Consider the following 16,130-nt stretch of genomic DNA (forward strand, 5'->3'; position numbering starts at 1 on the left):
ACTTAAATTAGTAAATTAAATATTAATTACTATTAATAAATTTTATATTTACTACTAATTAATAATATGATTGAAATAACCATATTTGGAACAAATATTTAAAAATAACAATAGCAAATTTATTTGTTATTCAAAAAATAGTGGATTATGCATCTCTAGGCATGATATAACTGACTTTGAAATATTATACAGACAGGTGGCAATGGCTTTTGTATTTGTTGCTGTCTACATACTTCTACTTGCATCTCAGTCAAACTATCATCTGGAAACAATATAATAACAGATCGTTTCCTTTGTTATACGATAATCTCGAAAATACTTGTCAAATTATTTTGTGCTTTCGGAATTGAATGAGTAAGGTAAAAATTTCAAAGCCTTATGAGAATTTTTGAATAATACGAAGAAAAGAAGTGTGATACAGCTTTAAAAACGGTATGTTAATACATTGATTTATATTTTATCTTAAAAATAAATATGCGCATGAGCACATACTTGTATATACTGAACTGCAAAAATTAGTCTAAGAAATCGATACTTAAAACATAGAAATTATTTTCATATTTAAGGTAGTATCAGGACGATTCTGTGTATATTTTGTTAGCATTATTAATGGAAAAAACTTGACAGGTAAAAGTGTGCAATATGGTGCCCCTTGATTTTTTGGCGATTTTTTTGAGCCAAGATCGGCGCCAAGGGGATTTTCGGTCATTAACCCAACAGCAATGTCAGTGAAAACAAAACATTATGGAAACCAGAAGTAGTACTTCATCGCTGAAATTTGTAGCCAGTCAAAGAAGCACCCAAATCTACACTACAACCTTGATATCATTTGTCGACACAGATTTATATTCGTAGTATGAAACCAAATTGTGTATAGATTTGCCATTTTTATAAAACAAAATTAATGTAGATATGCATATTTTTGTGTTTAAAGGGGAAGTAAAATAAGACTTATTTCAGATTGTGAGATAAATAATTGCATTAATTTTAAAGTTTTTTTTTCATTTGAAATTAATCTAGTTTAAGGGTAATTTAGTTTTGTCTTTGGCTTCAAGAAAGAATATATTCAAAATTGTTTATGAGGTAAAAGTTGATTTGTACATAAAATTTTAGAAATAATATCCATGCTGATTTGAAGAGTATGAATGTAAGTTTTTAGTAGATCAGTAGTTTCAGATCATTAATTTAATGTAGCCAGTCATTTGATAAAAAAGTGTAGTTTAGTGTGTTCCTTGCACAGTGCCAAGGATGCCAAGTCAGCAATAAATTTGGCGGACAAAATAAACAAAACACTTCTGTAAAATAGTTACGACTACCACTTTCTGCATTAAAATTATGATCTTTATTGATAAGTATAGTCTGATATTTTTTATTTGTTTTTATTCTTTGGGATCTCTATCGTTGCTTATCTTAATAATTTTCAAATCATCAATTCGTAATATATACACATACAGGATAGTTATAATTAAAGTTCCATTTTCAAATAGCCATTAAAGGAAAACTACTGTACTAAATGTTATCAAACATGACAATAATTTAAAGGAGGTCGAAGGAATTTCTTTTCTGCCAAGAAAAAAAAAAGTTCAGAAACTCACCAGTAGTAAAATGGCACTACATCAATATTTTTAAGCAGAATAGAACATGAAGACACCGGTTTAAAATGTGTTTAATCTTTCTGAAATGGACTACAAAGCATGTTCTATGTGTGTTATCTCAAAAGCACTGTTTATGGTGATCATCTAAACAGTTAGGCATAAATGAAAGATGCAATACACCAACAAGTGCATAACATTCCTCCTGATATACTAAGAGCTGCTGTTGAGAATGCAGTAAAGCAATTTAACTTGCCTTCAAAAAATGGTGGATGCCATATTGGTATGCTTTGTAGCACGTTTCACAAATGATTAAACACATTTTAAATCAATGTCTTCATGTCCTATTCTGCTTAAAAATATTGCATACTGCACCATTTCCTCCATGGTGGTGAGTTTTTGATATTTTTTATTATTTTTAACTTAATATTTTTGTATATATTGACTCGCAGATCATTAAGCTTTGGCAAAATTTGCATTTGAGTATATGAAATGTATATTAAAATAGTTTTTTGTTTGTTTAAAACTAAATTAAATTTAAATTTTTATACGTATTTCACTGAAACCAAATCTCTTGATAAATTTGAAGATCACAATAAATTAGAAGGTTATGTGTAACTGTATGTTTTGTTTCTTAATTTTCACAATATTTATTACTTAAAAAATTATTTAAGTATTAAATTGCAACTTATAAAAAATATCAAATGTGGAAGTTAATGAGAGAAAACAGAGCTCCTTTAAAATTCACATATTTTGGCATCCCTTTTATCTAAATCCTGTATCTGACTTCTTTAATATGCTGCTAACCAAAGATCTATATAAAGTTGCAATAAAGTTTATTAATTTTTGGTTGCTATATTAAAATCCTTAAAGAGAATATAATTTTTTGGAAATGCATATTGTCAGTCATCAATGTTTAATCAACTTGAAGGATAATTATATTTCAGTCACCAGTGACTGACATTATCCAAAATGAAAGTACAGTTTCAACTATCAGATATTGACGTGACACTTAATGTGTTAACCCTCTCGCCACTAATCTGACTTACCAAGACCAGATAACTTCTATACTGGATGCCCAGTATCTACTGTAAACAAGGAATGCATGTTGGAAATCAAGTTATTATCATGGAGGTTTTGAGGATTTGATTGTCAGCTATTCGTATTTGATAGTGATGTTGATAGAAAAATTATGAATGTGAATAAAAGTTAACCTTTAAAATAAGAAATAGACTATAAAACAAAGTATTATTTTTAAAAAGTTTTCTATTAATTATGTTCTCTATTGATTTGAGTGAGAAAAATATTAAACAATACAAATATATTGCACATTAAATGGGGGTTTTGAGAATTTAGTCTACTAAAGTTTGTTTTGGCAAAAATTTTATATTCCAAGACATATGTTCTTTGTAGCAGTAAAGCATGCCTTAAGCTAAGTTAATTTTTATTTCAAGAAATTAAAAATATTAATAATAATTGTTTTACTCAGGAATTAATAATTTTTATGGATGATTGGGCTTTATTTCAAGAACCAAATTTTAAGAATAAAAACTGATAATCTATTTAAAATGTGTTAGTAGCATTGTAGAATCGTAAAATTCCATGCATTTTTCAATTCATAGTACAATGAGCAGTTTTAATATTTTTGTAACTCAATGATCGATTAATAAATAAATTTCAGTTTTATACATGAATGATTTCATTGTTGCAAATTTTATAACAAAAATGATTTATAGTTTCTGTGATACTAAATTTCAAGTTAAGACTATTCAGTAAGTTTTTTTTTATTAAATGTCTTTTCTCTTAACTTCAATTCTCCACAAAGTTTAGACTGAAATATGTAAAATAGAAGATAATAAGTTTTAATTTCAAGTGATTAGAAGTCATATTAACAAAGCACATATAGAATATAATTTCATTTCTAGAAACAATGTTATGATTTGAAAGTTTAAATATAGCCTTTGAGACATAGAATTAAAAATTAATGTTAGAAAGTTTTCTAAACTTCTTCAAAAATTTAAAGTTTCTGGAACCATTCATTAAAATTTGAATGGTTAAAATAAACAGTAAAGAAAATCATTATTAGTGAAAAGATCAATAACATTTTTTTATTATTATTAGCCTAACAGAAAACCTTGAAAAAATGTTTTAAAATATTTTACCTTAACATTTTAAAATAAATAATCATTTTTCTTGTGCCTTAATTGGGTTTATTATTCAATAAAGATAACTTATTAATGTCTATTATGCATAAATATTAGGGTTGTGGATATTTTCTATTTGCAAGTAATAAAAATTTATTTGTTTCAATTTTAAAATTTATGCACTGAACTAAAGATATAATTACAATTAGAAGTGTTTATAAAACATCAAACAAATTGCATCTATGGAAAAGTTAATTTCCTGACTGCAGTGCTCTGGGACATTTTATAATTAAATAGATGGTTTGAACATATTTTGGAAAAGTTACAATAAAAAGAAAATTATAAACCCTTAGTATTGTGTGATAATTGAAAAAATCGTGGTTATTTTCTTTTTCCATGTATTTTCCTTCTCTGCTTAAAGCAAAATAGCCCCTGTCGATATTTAACCACAATCAGTCAATTAGTGACACCTGTGAATTTCCTACCACCCTCAGTGATAGGAAAAGATGGGTGAGTCTATTTTAGTCATCGAATAGTAATCAATTCCCCATGCCTTCAGGAACCTGAGGATTAAAAGGTACCCTCAAAGTTTGAGTCCTAGCTAAAAATTTTAAGTAAATTAATTTTTTACCTGAATTTCTTTTTTTCCAGAGACACGTTAAAAATATGTATCATTTTGAATTTTCTTTTAGCAGATTGAAAACTACTAGTGATGTCTATATATTATTTTAAGTTAATGACTTGTATTTGTTATTCAGTTATGAATGCAAATATTATTACATTTTTTTATGTGAAACTTTGCTTTGCTGGTTTGTATATCCAAGTTTAATATTTGAGTTTCATCATTTTCTTTTCTGCATTTTGTTTAATTCTACTGAATTTATTGCCTATCACTTTTTTACTACATGTTGCTGCTGCTTGTTATTACTTTGAAATCAGTTTATATAAACTGTACTGTGAAATGAAAAGGTAAGTAATCATATTTTCTACCTGCTGATTTTCCTGTGCTATATTGTAACATTACATGCTTTTGTATTTGTGTTAGATGTTTAATGGATTAAAAAATTAAATTGCCACAAGCATAAATTTTCTCCATAATATTGAGTTTTCTAAATTTTATAAATTGTTAGAATGAATTGATTATTATATATACATTTAAAACTTCAATTATGGATAGTGATGTGATATTCAGAAATAAAACTTGTTGAAAATTATTGCTCACTTGAGAAACTATATCATGTTGATTATTACTTTCTGATTCGATTGACAAACTATTGCCAGTGTGGCAGTGATTTATACTTTCTGTTTATAATAAATAATACTATGATTAGTGGTAAATAATTAAAAAATATTTTTATTAATTTTATGAAATATACTTATAATATTTATTATGTATAAAAATAATACATTTTTCAGCGATATTTTTATTGTTTACATCTTGTAATAGAATCATTTCCTACAGAGTAAGGTTTATAAAACTTTAGTTATAAGGTATATAGAATCAGAAAAAAATAAATAAATCTGAATTATATTTTTTAATGGGTGCATGTATATTGCATTGAGTTTATCGAAAATCATAGCAAATAAGTAATATGTGATGAAACATTTTCTATTTCTAATTTGGCAATTGCTTTGTACTGAAATTTTTTTGAGAAAACTATCTTTCCTTTCCAATATAGAAAATTGGCTCCCATTGAATCATATGCTTTCTCCCTTTTATTGTAAGATATGGTTTCTTGTGATAATTCAGAATGTAAGATTGACATTGATGATGTATTTTTTTTTTTTTTTACATGCAGAATAAGATCCTAGTGTTTGTGATATAACATCTATAGTATAGAAGTATAGTATAATAAGTATAAAATTTAGTATTTAGAAAACTTGATATTTGGGAAAAGGAATTTTAACTGCTATAAATGTATTATCATGAACAAGCATTTTTATTTACAGAATTACAAGCATGCATTTTTTTTTCTTTCAATGATGATGTATTCATTATCTTTGGATCTGATGTCTTTAAAGTTGAACTAATATTTTTCAATTTTTTTCCCCTTCTACTTTATAAATATGCGTTGTGACAATGTAAATAGACTACAATTTACATAATAAAGTAATTCTATTTTAATTTTTAACAGCAGTAAATTTTCAATTAAGAAACTTGGTGGCCAAAAATTACTTATTTATTAATTTGCTTTTTTAATTCTGATGTCAGTTTCTGAAAAACATAAAAGTATAAGCTAATCAAGTTTTTAAATATTTGTAGGTTTTCTTTTTCTAAATTCATTGACTGAATCAAATATATTATCTAGTATCAATGGTTCTACTCCTAATTAAAAAAAAAAGTCCCTTTCAAAGTAAGGCCATAAATAAAATATTTTTTAACACTTCAGTATACCATTTAACTTCACCATGTATGTAACATCCCAGTACCTTAAAATACTATCTCCATTACTTTAAAATGTAATAAATAAATTTTTTTCCAAATTATATTTTATCGCTTTGTTTAATTTCTTTAAAAATATAATTATATTTATCATTCCAAATGTGTTAAGAAGTGAAGTGGTCCATTTACCATCAAGTTTCTTTAAACCAACAGTCTCATTATTCCTTTTTTTTTTTTTTTTAGTAATAATGGCTTGTTTGCATTTTTGTTCATTTCTTTAGAAAACTGAAATATTTTGATACTCTTGAAATATTTTATTTTGCCGCAGTAAAAACATTCTCTTAAATTTTGTATTTATTTTTTTTAAATCTTCCTGGCAATTTGCCTAAAATCTGTCCCCTGATGGAGCTGATAATTATGCTTATAATTTTTTTCCTTTGTAAAACCATCCCAGTTTACTAAAATTTTTCACTCTTTTTAATATATTTACAAAGTTTGTTCAATAATACAGAGTGTTTTTTATGTCTATAAAATTTACATGAAATTTTTTTTTATTACATTAGATAGTAAATATATCTTCATTTTTTGCAAATAGTCCTTGAATTATTTCTCATTTTTTCCAAGGGTTTGTATACCCTAAATTTTTATCATTGAACTGTATAGCAATAACTTTCTATGTTTTTATTTATATCGAATCCTAATTCTTTACATTTTTATTTTATGTTTTCATTTCACATGCATAGTGTAAATTTTAGTTTTGAACATAATATCAGAAATTTCAGTTTACATGAAGTTTTTATGAAATGTCTTTGTCCCCCTTAATTTTTTAAAGGTAGATAGATCTGTCTGTTCTATTAACTTTTGTTTATGAAATATACTTTTCATTTTTAAGAAGACTAATAAAAAACTCATACAAATCAGAACTCTCCTACGTTCATAGTCTAAAGAAATCTTAACGTTGACCGAGGGCTTATTAGATTTTAGAAATAAGTTGATTGCTCTTAAATAAAGAATTTTACTCTTTATTTTTCACCAAATAACATATTGGTAAAGTAACGAATCAGTAATTTATGTTACCAGATTTTAAAATTTGTTGTAATTTTAGCAGTTTCTTAAATCAAAATATAAATTTCTTTCTTCTTTAGCAATCAGTAACGTCTGAATGAATTGGGTGATTTATTTTGAAATAATCTATAAGCACATAGCCTTTAAAATTACCATGCACTTGGAAGAGTTTACTTATCAAAACTGTAGTAAAATTTTTGAGACTTCAATATTTTTCTTTTGTTTCCATGCTTATTTTCATGGCAGTGGGACTCTGTAAACACTTATATACATTTATTATGTTAAAAAAAGTGGAACAAGCATTTATTTCCTTAACTATTGCAGTTAGACATATACTTCCAATTGCAAAATTTTATCAGATACCTAAATATATAAAAAATAATTTGGTTTCTCTGAAGGTAAAACAAAAAGTTGGAAAAGAAGAAAAATAAAAAGTTTGAAAAATAAAATTATTTGACAGCACCTTTTAACGAAAAGTATCATTGAGTAAATTGTTTTTCTTACACTCATCTATAGGAATACAAAATTCCATGCATTTGCCTGTAAAATTTGCTGGGATGTCTAAAGGTAAAGTAATTGAATTAGATAAATTTTTCTATACCTCTTAGGTAAGTAAGAGCCAAATTTTTTTGTTATTTTCAGGGATAATATATAATCACGAAGGATTATTAAAAGGCCGGAATCAGAAAACGTTAACGCATTTATGAGCTTTCAATAAATTTTGAAAAATAGTTACGTAATACATTCATTAAAGTGCTTAAAAATTTAATCAAAATGAACACCTTTGACACCTATAAGAAGTTGCATTATTTTAACAGTATTTGCACTTATGCTATCGGGTTAATCACTTGTGACTGAGGTAAAATGCCAATTTTCGCATCATTTCTTCAGCGCCTCATCCTTTCTGTCCCTCTCCGGGAAAGTAAGGATCTAAAGTTTTAATCACTTAATCATAACAAAACAAATACCGCTATGATTTTATAATAATATGATTTATCCAGTATGAAAGAAATTTAGAAGAGAAATTGATATTTAACGTAAAAAAGTTACCATTGATTTGAAAGTTTTTGTATAAAGGTTTATATTAAAAGTATTTCAAGATATCGTTTAACGTTAGAACTACCAGAGACCCACATAGATATAGATTCTACCATAGATTGACCAATCATTTTGATCGATCCAGTAGTTCCAGTGCTAAAACCTTGATGATGGAAAGATTTTCACTAGTAATGAAACAAGAATCGTTAAAGGGAAGTTTAGTTGAAAGTTCTTTTATTTCAGCGAAAAAAAAGTGTTAGTATTATGGGGTTCTTATTTCCAAATTTGTAGAAGTTCCTGAAAGCAAGGTATGACAAAAATGATATTGATTTTAAGGCCATAAGTATGGTGTGATGTTAATTGTATACTACTTTATTGTTACATTACAGTGAGTAACTTTTATTAAGCAATGCGGTTCAAAAAAGATAATTATTATTCACTGCTTTATTATTATATTTTTGGAAAATTTCTCCCTATATTTTTAGATTGTATATGAATTTAGTGAATGTATATTTCTAAAATATAATTTATAGCATATTTTTTAAGCTAGATAGACTGTATTTTTATAGTTTTGGGTAGACAATAAATCATTTCTGTTTTATATTGCAGCATGTTTTACAGTTTCTTAGAAACTGTATTAAATAGAACTCAGTCTATTCACTATTGATTTTGCTAGAACTTTCAAGATTTGCTAGTTTCTTCTCGCAATATTTAAAGAAAGATTTTACAAGAACAAGATTTTGTTCTCGCAAGATCGACATTCTTTTGACCACTTTTGTTTAATCCATTTCATTAATTGATTTTAAATAAGAAAAGTAAGTATGTTATTATTTTGACTAAACCAAACTCAAAGAATTCATGTCATGGTGTGTAACGTCATGAAAAGTGCTTAAATTTGAAAACCATTTGTAAGCATCTTAGAAGTGCTTGGTTTTGAAAAAATGTTCCATAAAAAGTGCTTAATTTTCTTTTGAATTGCAAAGAAAACATATATTTTTTGTTTTATTTTCCCAGACAATGGATTATACCTGGACGTTACATCGTGCTCAACCACCAAGACAGGAAATCGAGGAGGACGAACCCGAGGTGAGATAGATCCAGGGGTGTCAAAACACGCTTAGATAACGTTTAATTACGCTTAGATAACGCTTGCTTTTTTTCGCTCCTTTTTGTTTCAACAATGGCTACCGTTGTGCATTGAAATACTGGAATGGTTGTTCCCAAAGAGCAGTAAAAAATACATACTGTGCCAAACTTGTTGCGACTCAAAAATGTTCGAACTTTAATTTTTCTAAATCTATGTTTAAGATGGCGATTTATTTATTTTAGTTATATTTAGTAAATGTATGTTTAGTTCTTTTAGCAACTTTAATTGATTTTAAACCAATTCTTTTAATGAGAGACATTGTTTTAATTTCTATGTTTTATTGAAAAAATGATATGTATTTTTTAAAAAAGTTCATGTGATATTTTTACTACAAAATGCGTGCCCCTGAACCTAGAATGATTTTTTAACTAAAAAATATTACTGTCACGATCATTCAGAATCAACATACTTGAACGTATATTTACTCGCATATGTGTGTGTGTGTGGTGGTGGTGGGGTTCTATAAATATTTCTAAATTATTTGAATTTTTTGTGTTTATTGTATGCTAGTGCACAAAATCAGTTGTTGAAATGAGTTGACTAAAATTTTAATGACCTACTTAGTTTAATTAGTTTAAGTGCCATTTTAAAGCTATATGGGAATTATTTCTCCAATGGAATTTTTTTTCTAATGGAGAGAGTGACATCACCTTCTCGAAAATTTCACCGTTTGACGGACACTTATCCACAATGGATTTAACGTGCATTAATCCTAATACATTTCCCTACTCTCTGCACAAAGGAAGATCTATAATCTGATATTATCTGATCTGAAGCCATTTCGACCTTCTATAAATAACAAAATATAAAGTGTAATAAAAGTAAATTGAAGATAAAATAACTGTATTCGTTCTAACAGAAATAAAATTTAGCTTCCCATTCCCAGCCTTACTTCTAATTGAAATAGCAATTCTGAAGGAGATAAAAAATTGCATATCTTTGAAATTTTATAAAAATAGTGAAGTATTTTTTTTAAGTTTGTAAGCGAAGGTTTATCCAGCCATTTACCTTCTGAGTTTCATTTTATTCAAAATTTCTAAAATTTCAGGAAAATTAATTTGATATTATTTCATAAAATCATTTAGTTCTCCAAATACTTTTGATATAATGAAGAAAAAAGTTGCCAGGGAATTACTTTTTGTATATCATATCATGACTTCATTCAATTTCCTCATTTTATGACATTGAGATAGACGACATTTGCAATAACACAATATACTAGATATATTTCAAATTACTTTTGCAGGAAATTTGTTCATGATCCATGGTAATTTTTCAAAATTGAGGTTTGTCACTAGTTTCATACTAGATATAGAACTAATGACAATGCATTATAAACATTATCCAAACACTTTATTTAAGTGAATCATAATACTTATATCATATGATCAAATGGTTTTAATTTAACATATATGATATTAAATTGCTAAATTGTATTTGAATTTAACATATATGATATTAAATTGCTAAATTGTATTTGCTAAAAGGTTTCTGAACTCTTCTAAAATAGAAGAATTTTTTTTAATCTGAATTTTATTAAATATTTTTTAAAAATATATTTTCCTTTTATTTATCACATTTTAGGACCCAGTTGAGTTTGAGATTGCTCCAGGAGTATTTGTTGGTGATAATCGTCCTGTTTTCATTATTGCTGACATAGGGCAAAACCACCAAGGCAATTATTTAAAAGCCAGAAGACTTATACGAATAGCTGCAGTAAGTGATTCTATTGATAAAAAAGTATTTTCAAAGTTGCTATTATATTGAAGTTATTTTACATGTTTTTATATTTTTAACTGATAAGGTAGTTTTGAAGAATTTTACTGGGTATAATAATTTTTCTAATCTTTATTTCAATTTTAGTCAAAACAACATTCTTTTCTAATATCGTCTTAAATTATGTCTATGATTATGCATTCGTGAGAAAACTTTCATCTTGTAAGAGTTTTTTTAAATCCTATTTCATACATTCAGTTTGATTATTACCATTATGGCAAAGATGCAGATCTAAGTTTTGCTGATCAAAGAAAGAAAGGTCTAATCTTTTCTGTTGTTTTAAGGTGAAATTTTGTTTAAATGTGTGGATCCGGATTAGAAATAATTTATGTGCAATGCTAATTAAAAACAGTTTCTATTTCTAATTAGTATTGCACGTAGATAATAAAAATGTACAAATTTTTATATTATTTACATGTACGATCATATGAGCATTTCATTGAGTCCAACTTTTCCTCGTCATCTCTTCCTTCGTGTTCAGCTGCTTTCTGTTTCTCTCTTGACTTGATCTGACTGTCTTAGTCTTGCTTTCTCCCCCCCCCCTCCGTTCAATATTAAAAAATGAAATAATACTTGAGTAAAAATGTATAAACTATACTTCGAACGCATAATAAAAGGTGTTTTACTTCTCTGAAATCGTTAAAAAATGGAAGGGAAAAAAAATACAACTTTTTATTCCCCAAAAATGAGATAATTTAAACGTAACATTACAGGCCGGCAAAAATAAATAACGGCATAATTCAATAATATTCTGTTAAGTAGATGAATACATCAGAAATATATATATTTAGAAACTATTAAAAAATGCGTAACAAGACTTTTTAAGGCCATCATTTTATTATGATTAGATCATGACCTTGCACTGTGAAAAGTGCAAGGTCATCATCTGGCCTTTTCCAGTGTTGCCAAACTAAATGCACTGATGCTATTTTATAAAAAATAAGTCAAACCTCGTTTAACAAACACCTCGCATGACGAGCAAAACAAAATGTAAATAGGTGACTCTCTTGACGAGTGATGTTTCGCAGAACAAGTAAAGAAAAGATTCTATGACGCCACGTGCTAGATTAGCTTGTGTTAGTGTGTATGTAGAACGTTTGTTTGAAGTGAACCTTTATATCTATATGAAAAAGTTTCGGCCATATAACGTTGTCGAACGCGATTCCAAGGGGTTTTGAGCAAGTACTTATGAGCTTTGATCGGCAAAACTTTGCCTCTCGCCAAGATTATGAGGCTAGAGGTAGATAGCAATGACATCGGTGAGCTGATCGATGAAAAAAAATTGAACCGCTAAATTTACTCTTTGGCACTCCCGTTTTTGACTGAGATATGGGGAAACATGTTTCGGTTGCAGTTTAATTTCATTTGAATCCAACATAAGTAATCTTTCTGTTACTTGTTAGGAATTTTGCTCCCGTATAATTAAAATCTTTATCGCGAAAATGATTCCTAGTGACTTTGTAAAGATGTGAAATATTGGCAAGCATCCTTATTTTTCTAAAAGAATCGGAAGTTTGGGAAAGAAAGAATGTATATAAGATACTTTCAGTTCATTCCAAACTGAAAAATACTCCCCCCCCCAGATTAACAATGACTTTATTGCCAGCATTTTCTATTGAAATTATTAATTTATTCAACAGATCTGATGTCATTTGAATGTTGAAATCGAAATTAAATATTTGTTTTTATGAGAAGAAGAAACCTCTAGCCATTATAACATTGGAATTAAGACCTATAATGCGATCTTAATCATGATGATATGAAAAGCAGCTATCGCAATTCATTTAATCAAAACAGAGGTCAGAAATTCGTTGCAATGTAGAAAATTTAGAAGCCTGAGTTTTCATTAATGCTAATACATCATACAATATACCAGGCTGACATTTAAATGAATTTTTAATGTATATTTTTAAAGTTGAAACACTTAATAGAGGGGATCCGAAAACATCTTTCAAGAATTTGTAATATCTTCTGGAAACAGTTCTTAGAGTGATAGCTCAGTCAGTATAGTATATCAGTTTCCATTTTCCTTTTTTTTTTTTTCTGTCAGTATGCAATTTTGTTTGACCCTGAGAAAATAATGCCCCTAAAATTCTGTTGACACCTTTTGAAAGTGTTCTGTTTAATTTATCGTCTGATGTGTTTTTATTTGTCTTTTCATGTAAGTATTTGATCCTTTTAATCTTTCAGTTTCTTTTCCATTGAAACAGTGTGTTTCCCCTGTTCTAAAATAAATTGAGACTCAACCTGAAAAGCTGCACTCTTGTCTTGAAATTTCTATTTTGTTGTTGTTGTTGCTAATCTCCATGGTCTGACGTAGTCAGACCAAATCCAAAAATCCGTTGACAAGAAGAAAGTCAAAAACGAGGAAGGGAGAAGAATAAATTTCTCCCCAATGAAATCCTAGACAGTCCAGAATATGTTCAGCAGAGGCCTGATGCTGGCAGCATTTCGGGCAGAGAGGGTAAAACTTTTCACCCTGAGAAAAGAAAAGACATTTAATGTGGCCACTGGCAAGGCGCGACAGACAAGTGTTGGTTTTTCTATCACAAGGAAGATTTAAGGACTGCCCCGGCTTATTGGCTCTATACCAATCATGAGTAGGGGGAACCATCCAATTCTTCTTATTTAGGAATTTCGCCTGAGAGAATAGTTCTAAGTGTGTGAGCTCAGCAGAAGAGGAAGTCGCTAGGCTGCTTCCTTTCTTTGCAAGCCTGTCTGCTATTTCGTTACCAAGTAGATCCACATGAGATGGGATCCACTGGAAATGAATATCATGTTGAAGTGAAATCAGCTTCAACTTCTGAAGAATAGACAAACTTGCTTTATCTCCAACATAGGTCCAATTGTTAAGGTGTTCCATTGAGCTGCGGCTATCAGTAAGAATCCAAAGGTTCTTATAATTATTTTCGTGTAAAATTTTCTTAAGTCCCTCATCGATTGCTAAAAGTTCGCTTCTAAAAACGGAACAGAAGTCTGGATTTCGCTGACATAGAGAAAAACTAGACTGAGGAGTTACAATATAGATGCCACTACCTGCAGAATTGTCGATTTTTCTGCCGTCAGTATACAATTTAATGTCACATTTAGGGATTTTATTAATGACTTCCAAGGCCAATTGTCTGAGGTATTCTGACGCATTTTCCTTTTTATTAATGGGAACAGGGAGGTTGAAATGATATGAATTTCTATTTTAATGATGTTTTTAATGATTCCCCCCCCCCATGAATTTCTATTTTAATGATGTTAACTTATTCACAGTTACCAATGCCCGTTTTCACACCTTACGAAGCATCATCTTTTTCAGATAATGATACATTTAATGTTGGGACTTCATTTTTTTTTCTTTTTTTCTGTTAGAGTACCAAGCTTTCATATTACGAGAATTATCGCTAATGCTGAAATGGCAAGAACAAATTCGAACATTTGCAATGTTAAAAGTAATTTTCCTTCTGCATTTGAAAATCCATATTTTCCTGATATCAGGACCTTTCAGAAATGAATGGAATGTTTTTGATCATCGAATTTCACGAATGCATCGGACATCTGACTACAGCACAATTTATTGTTTGGGTTTAAAAATTGTCCTTAAACCGCAACTTCCAAAAATAGTAGTTCACAAAAATAAATTTTACACTATTCCAAAATTTTAAAAATATTCTTTTTAATTATACCAATTTTTAGTATTGATATTGTTGTTACTTTTCAATAATCTCAGCATGGTTCTTGAAGACAGCACATTTATTAGACAAAGAAAACGAAAAAAAAAAAAAAAAAACAGATATTGACAATTACGCACACAGCCTCTTGTTCGCGGGAGGAATGGTGCCGGAACGAAGCGCCAGAAGCGTAGTCACACAGATATTCCTACACCAGAAAAATAGTCCGCTCGCTTCATCCCAACACACCCTTCCTGCGAGTGACATTTTTCGAGCATTTATAATACACATAAAAATTAAATACACTCAACAATACAAAAAATTATATGTAATTACAAAAATTAAGAAATTAACGATATATTTTTCACAGAATACTTTAGCTTTTCTTCACTTACAGCTTTTGTAAGAAAATCTGCAATTAAACATTCTATTTGAACATATTCTAATTTAATTACATTATCTTCCAACAAATCTTCCACAAAATGAAAACGTAAATTCATATGTCTTGATTTATTTGAAGACCTGGTGCACTTAATCCACTGAATTGCTGCTCTACTATCTGAGTTTAAGGTTACAGTAATATTTATAAATTGTTTACAGTTTAACACAGTTAATAAGTTTACAGTCCAAATAATGTCTTTACATATTTCAGAAATAGCAAATAACTCAGCTTCACACGTTGACAGACTGACACTTTTTTGCTTATGACATTTCCATGAAATTAATGAATTACCTAATTTAATTACACCACCAGAAAATGATTTGCATTTTCTGCATTCCCCCAACTAGCATCAGAACTTGCATTAAGAATACCAAACTTACTGTCATAAAACAATTTATCTTTTGAACCCATTAAATATCTTAGGACTCTTTTAGCCAAATTATAATGCCTTTTCTCTGGTTTATGATTAAATTGTGACAAATATGTTATTACAAATGATAAATCAGGCCGCGTTCTATTAGCTAAATATAAAAGTTCACCAATTAATTCTTGATACATCGTGATGTCAACCAGTTCATTTGTGGAAGGGAAATTCTTATCTTCTCCTTTTACAATTGGAGTTATACTTTTACATTTTTCTAGATTATGTTTAACCAATAATGATTCAATATATTCAGATTGACACAGACTAATACCATTTTCATGTTTAACAATTTCTATACCTAAAAATTTACCGGTTTTGTTCTCTTGTAATTCAAATATGCTTTTGATGCTATTTACAATCTCTTGACACATTTCATCATTATTAGAAAAAATTGCAAAATCATCTACATACATACATAATATAAAAATATATTTACCAACAGTTTTAATGAATACACAAT

The 16,130-nt window shown here is 28.4% G+C and overlaps 1 protein-coding gene across 5 annotated transcripts in view; it reads left to right on the plus strand.

Moving 5' to 3' along the window:
* Positions 1–234: 234 nt before the first annotated feature.
* Positions 235–16,130, plus strand: part of LOC129958114 (sialic acid synthase-like) — a 121,637-nt gene continuing 105,741 nt past the window's right edge. For all 5 annotated transcript variants that reach the window (XM_056070308.1, XM_056070305.1, XM_056070310.1 and 2 more), the window contains exons 1-3: positions 235–432; positions 9,237–9,308; positions 10,954–11,085. In XM_056070308.1, the coding sequence (XP_055926283.1) occupies positions 9,240–9,308; positions 10,954–11,085 (201 nt within the window). In that variant the 5' untranslated portion in view covers positions 235–432; positions 9,237–9,239. The remainder of the gene's footprint in view (positions 433–9,236; positions 9,309–10,953; positions 11,086–16,130) is intronic.

The sequence above is a fragment of the Argiope bruennichi genome, chromosome X1 (assembly GCF_947563725.1).
Source record: "Argiope bruennichi chromosome X1, qqArgBrue1.1, whole genome shotgun sequence".
Classification (NCBI taxonomy): Eukaryota; Metazoa; Arthropoda; class Arachnida; order Araneae; family Araneidae; genus Argiope; species Argiope bruennichi.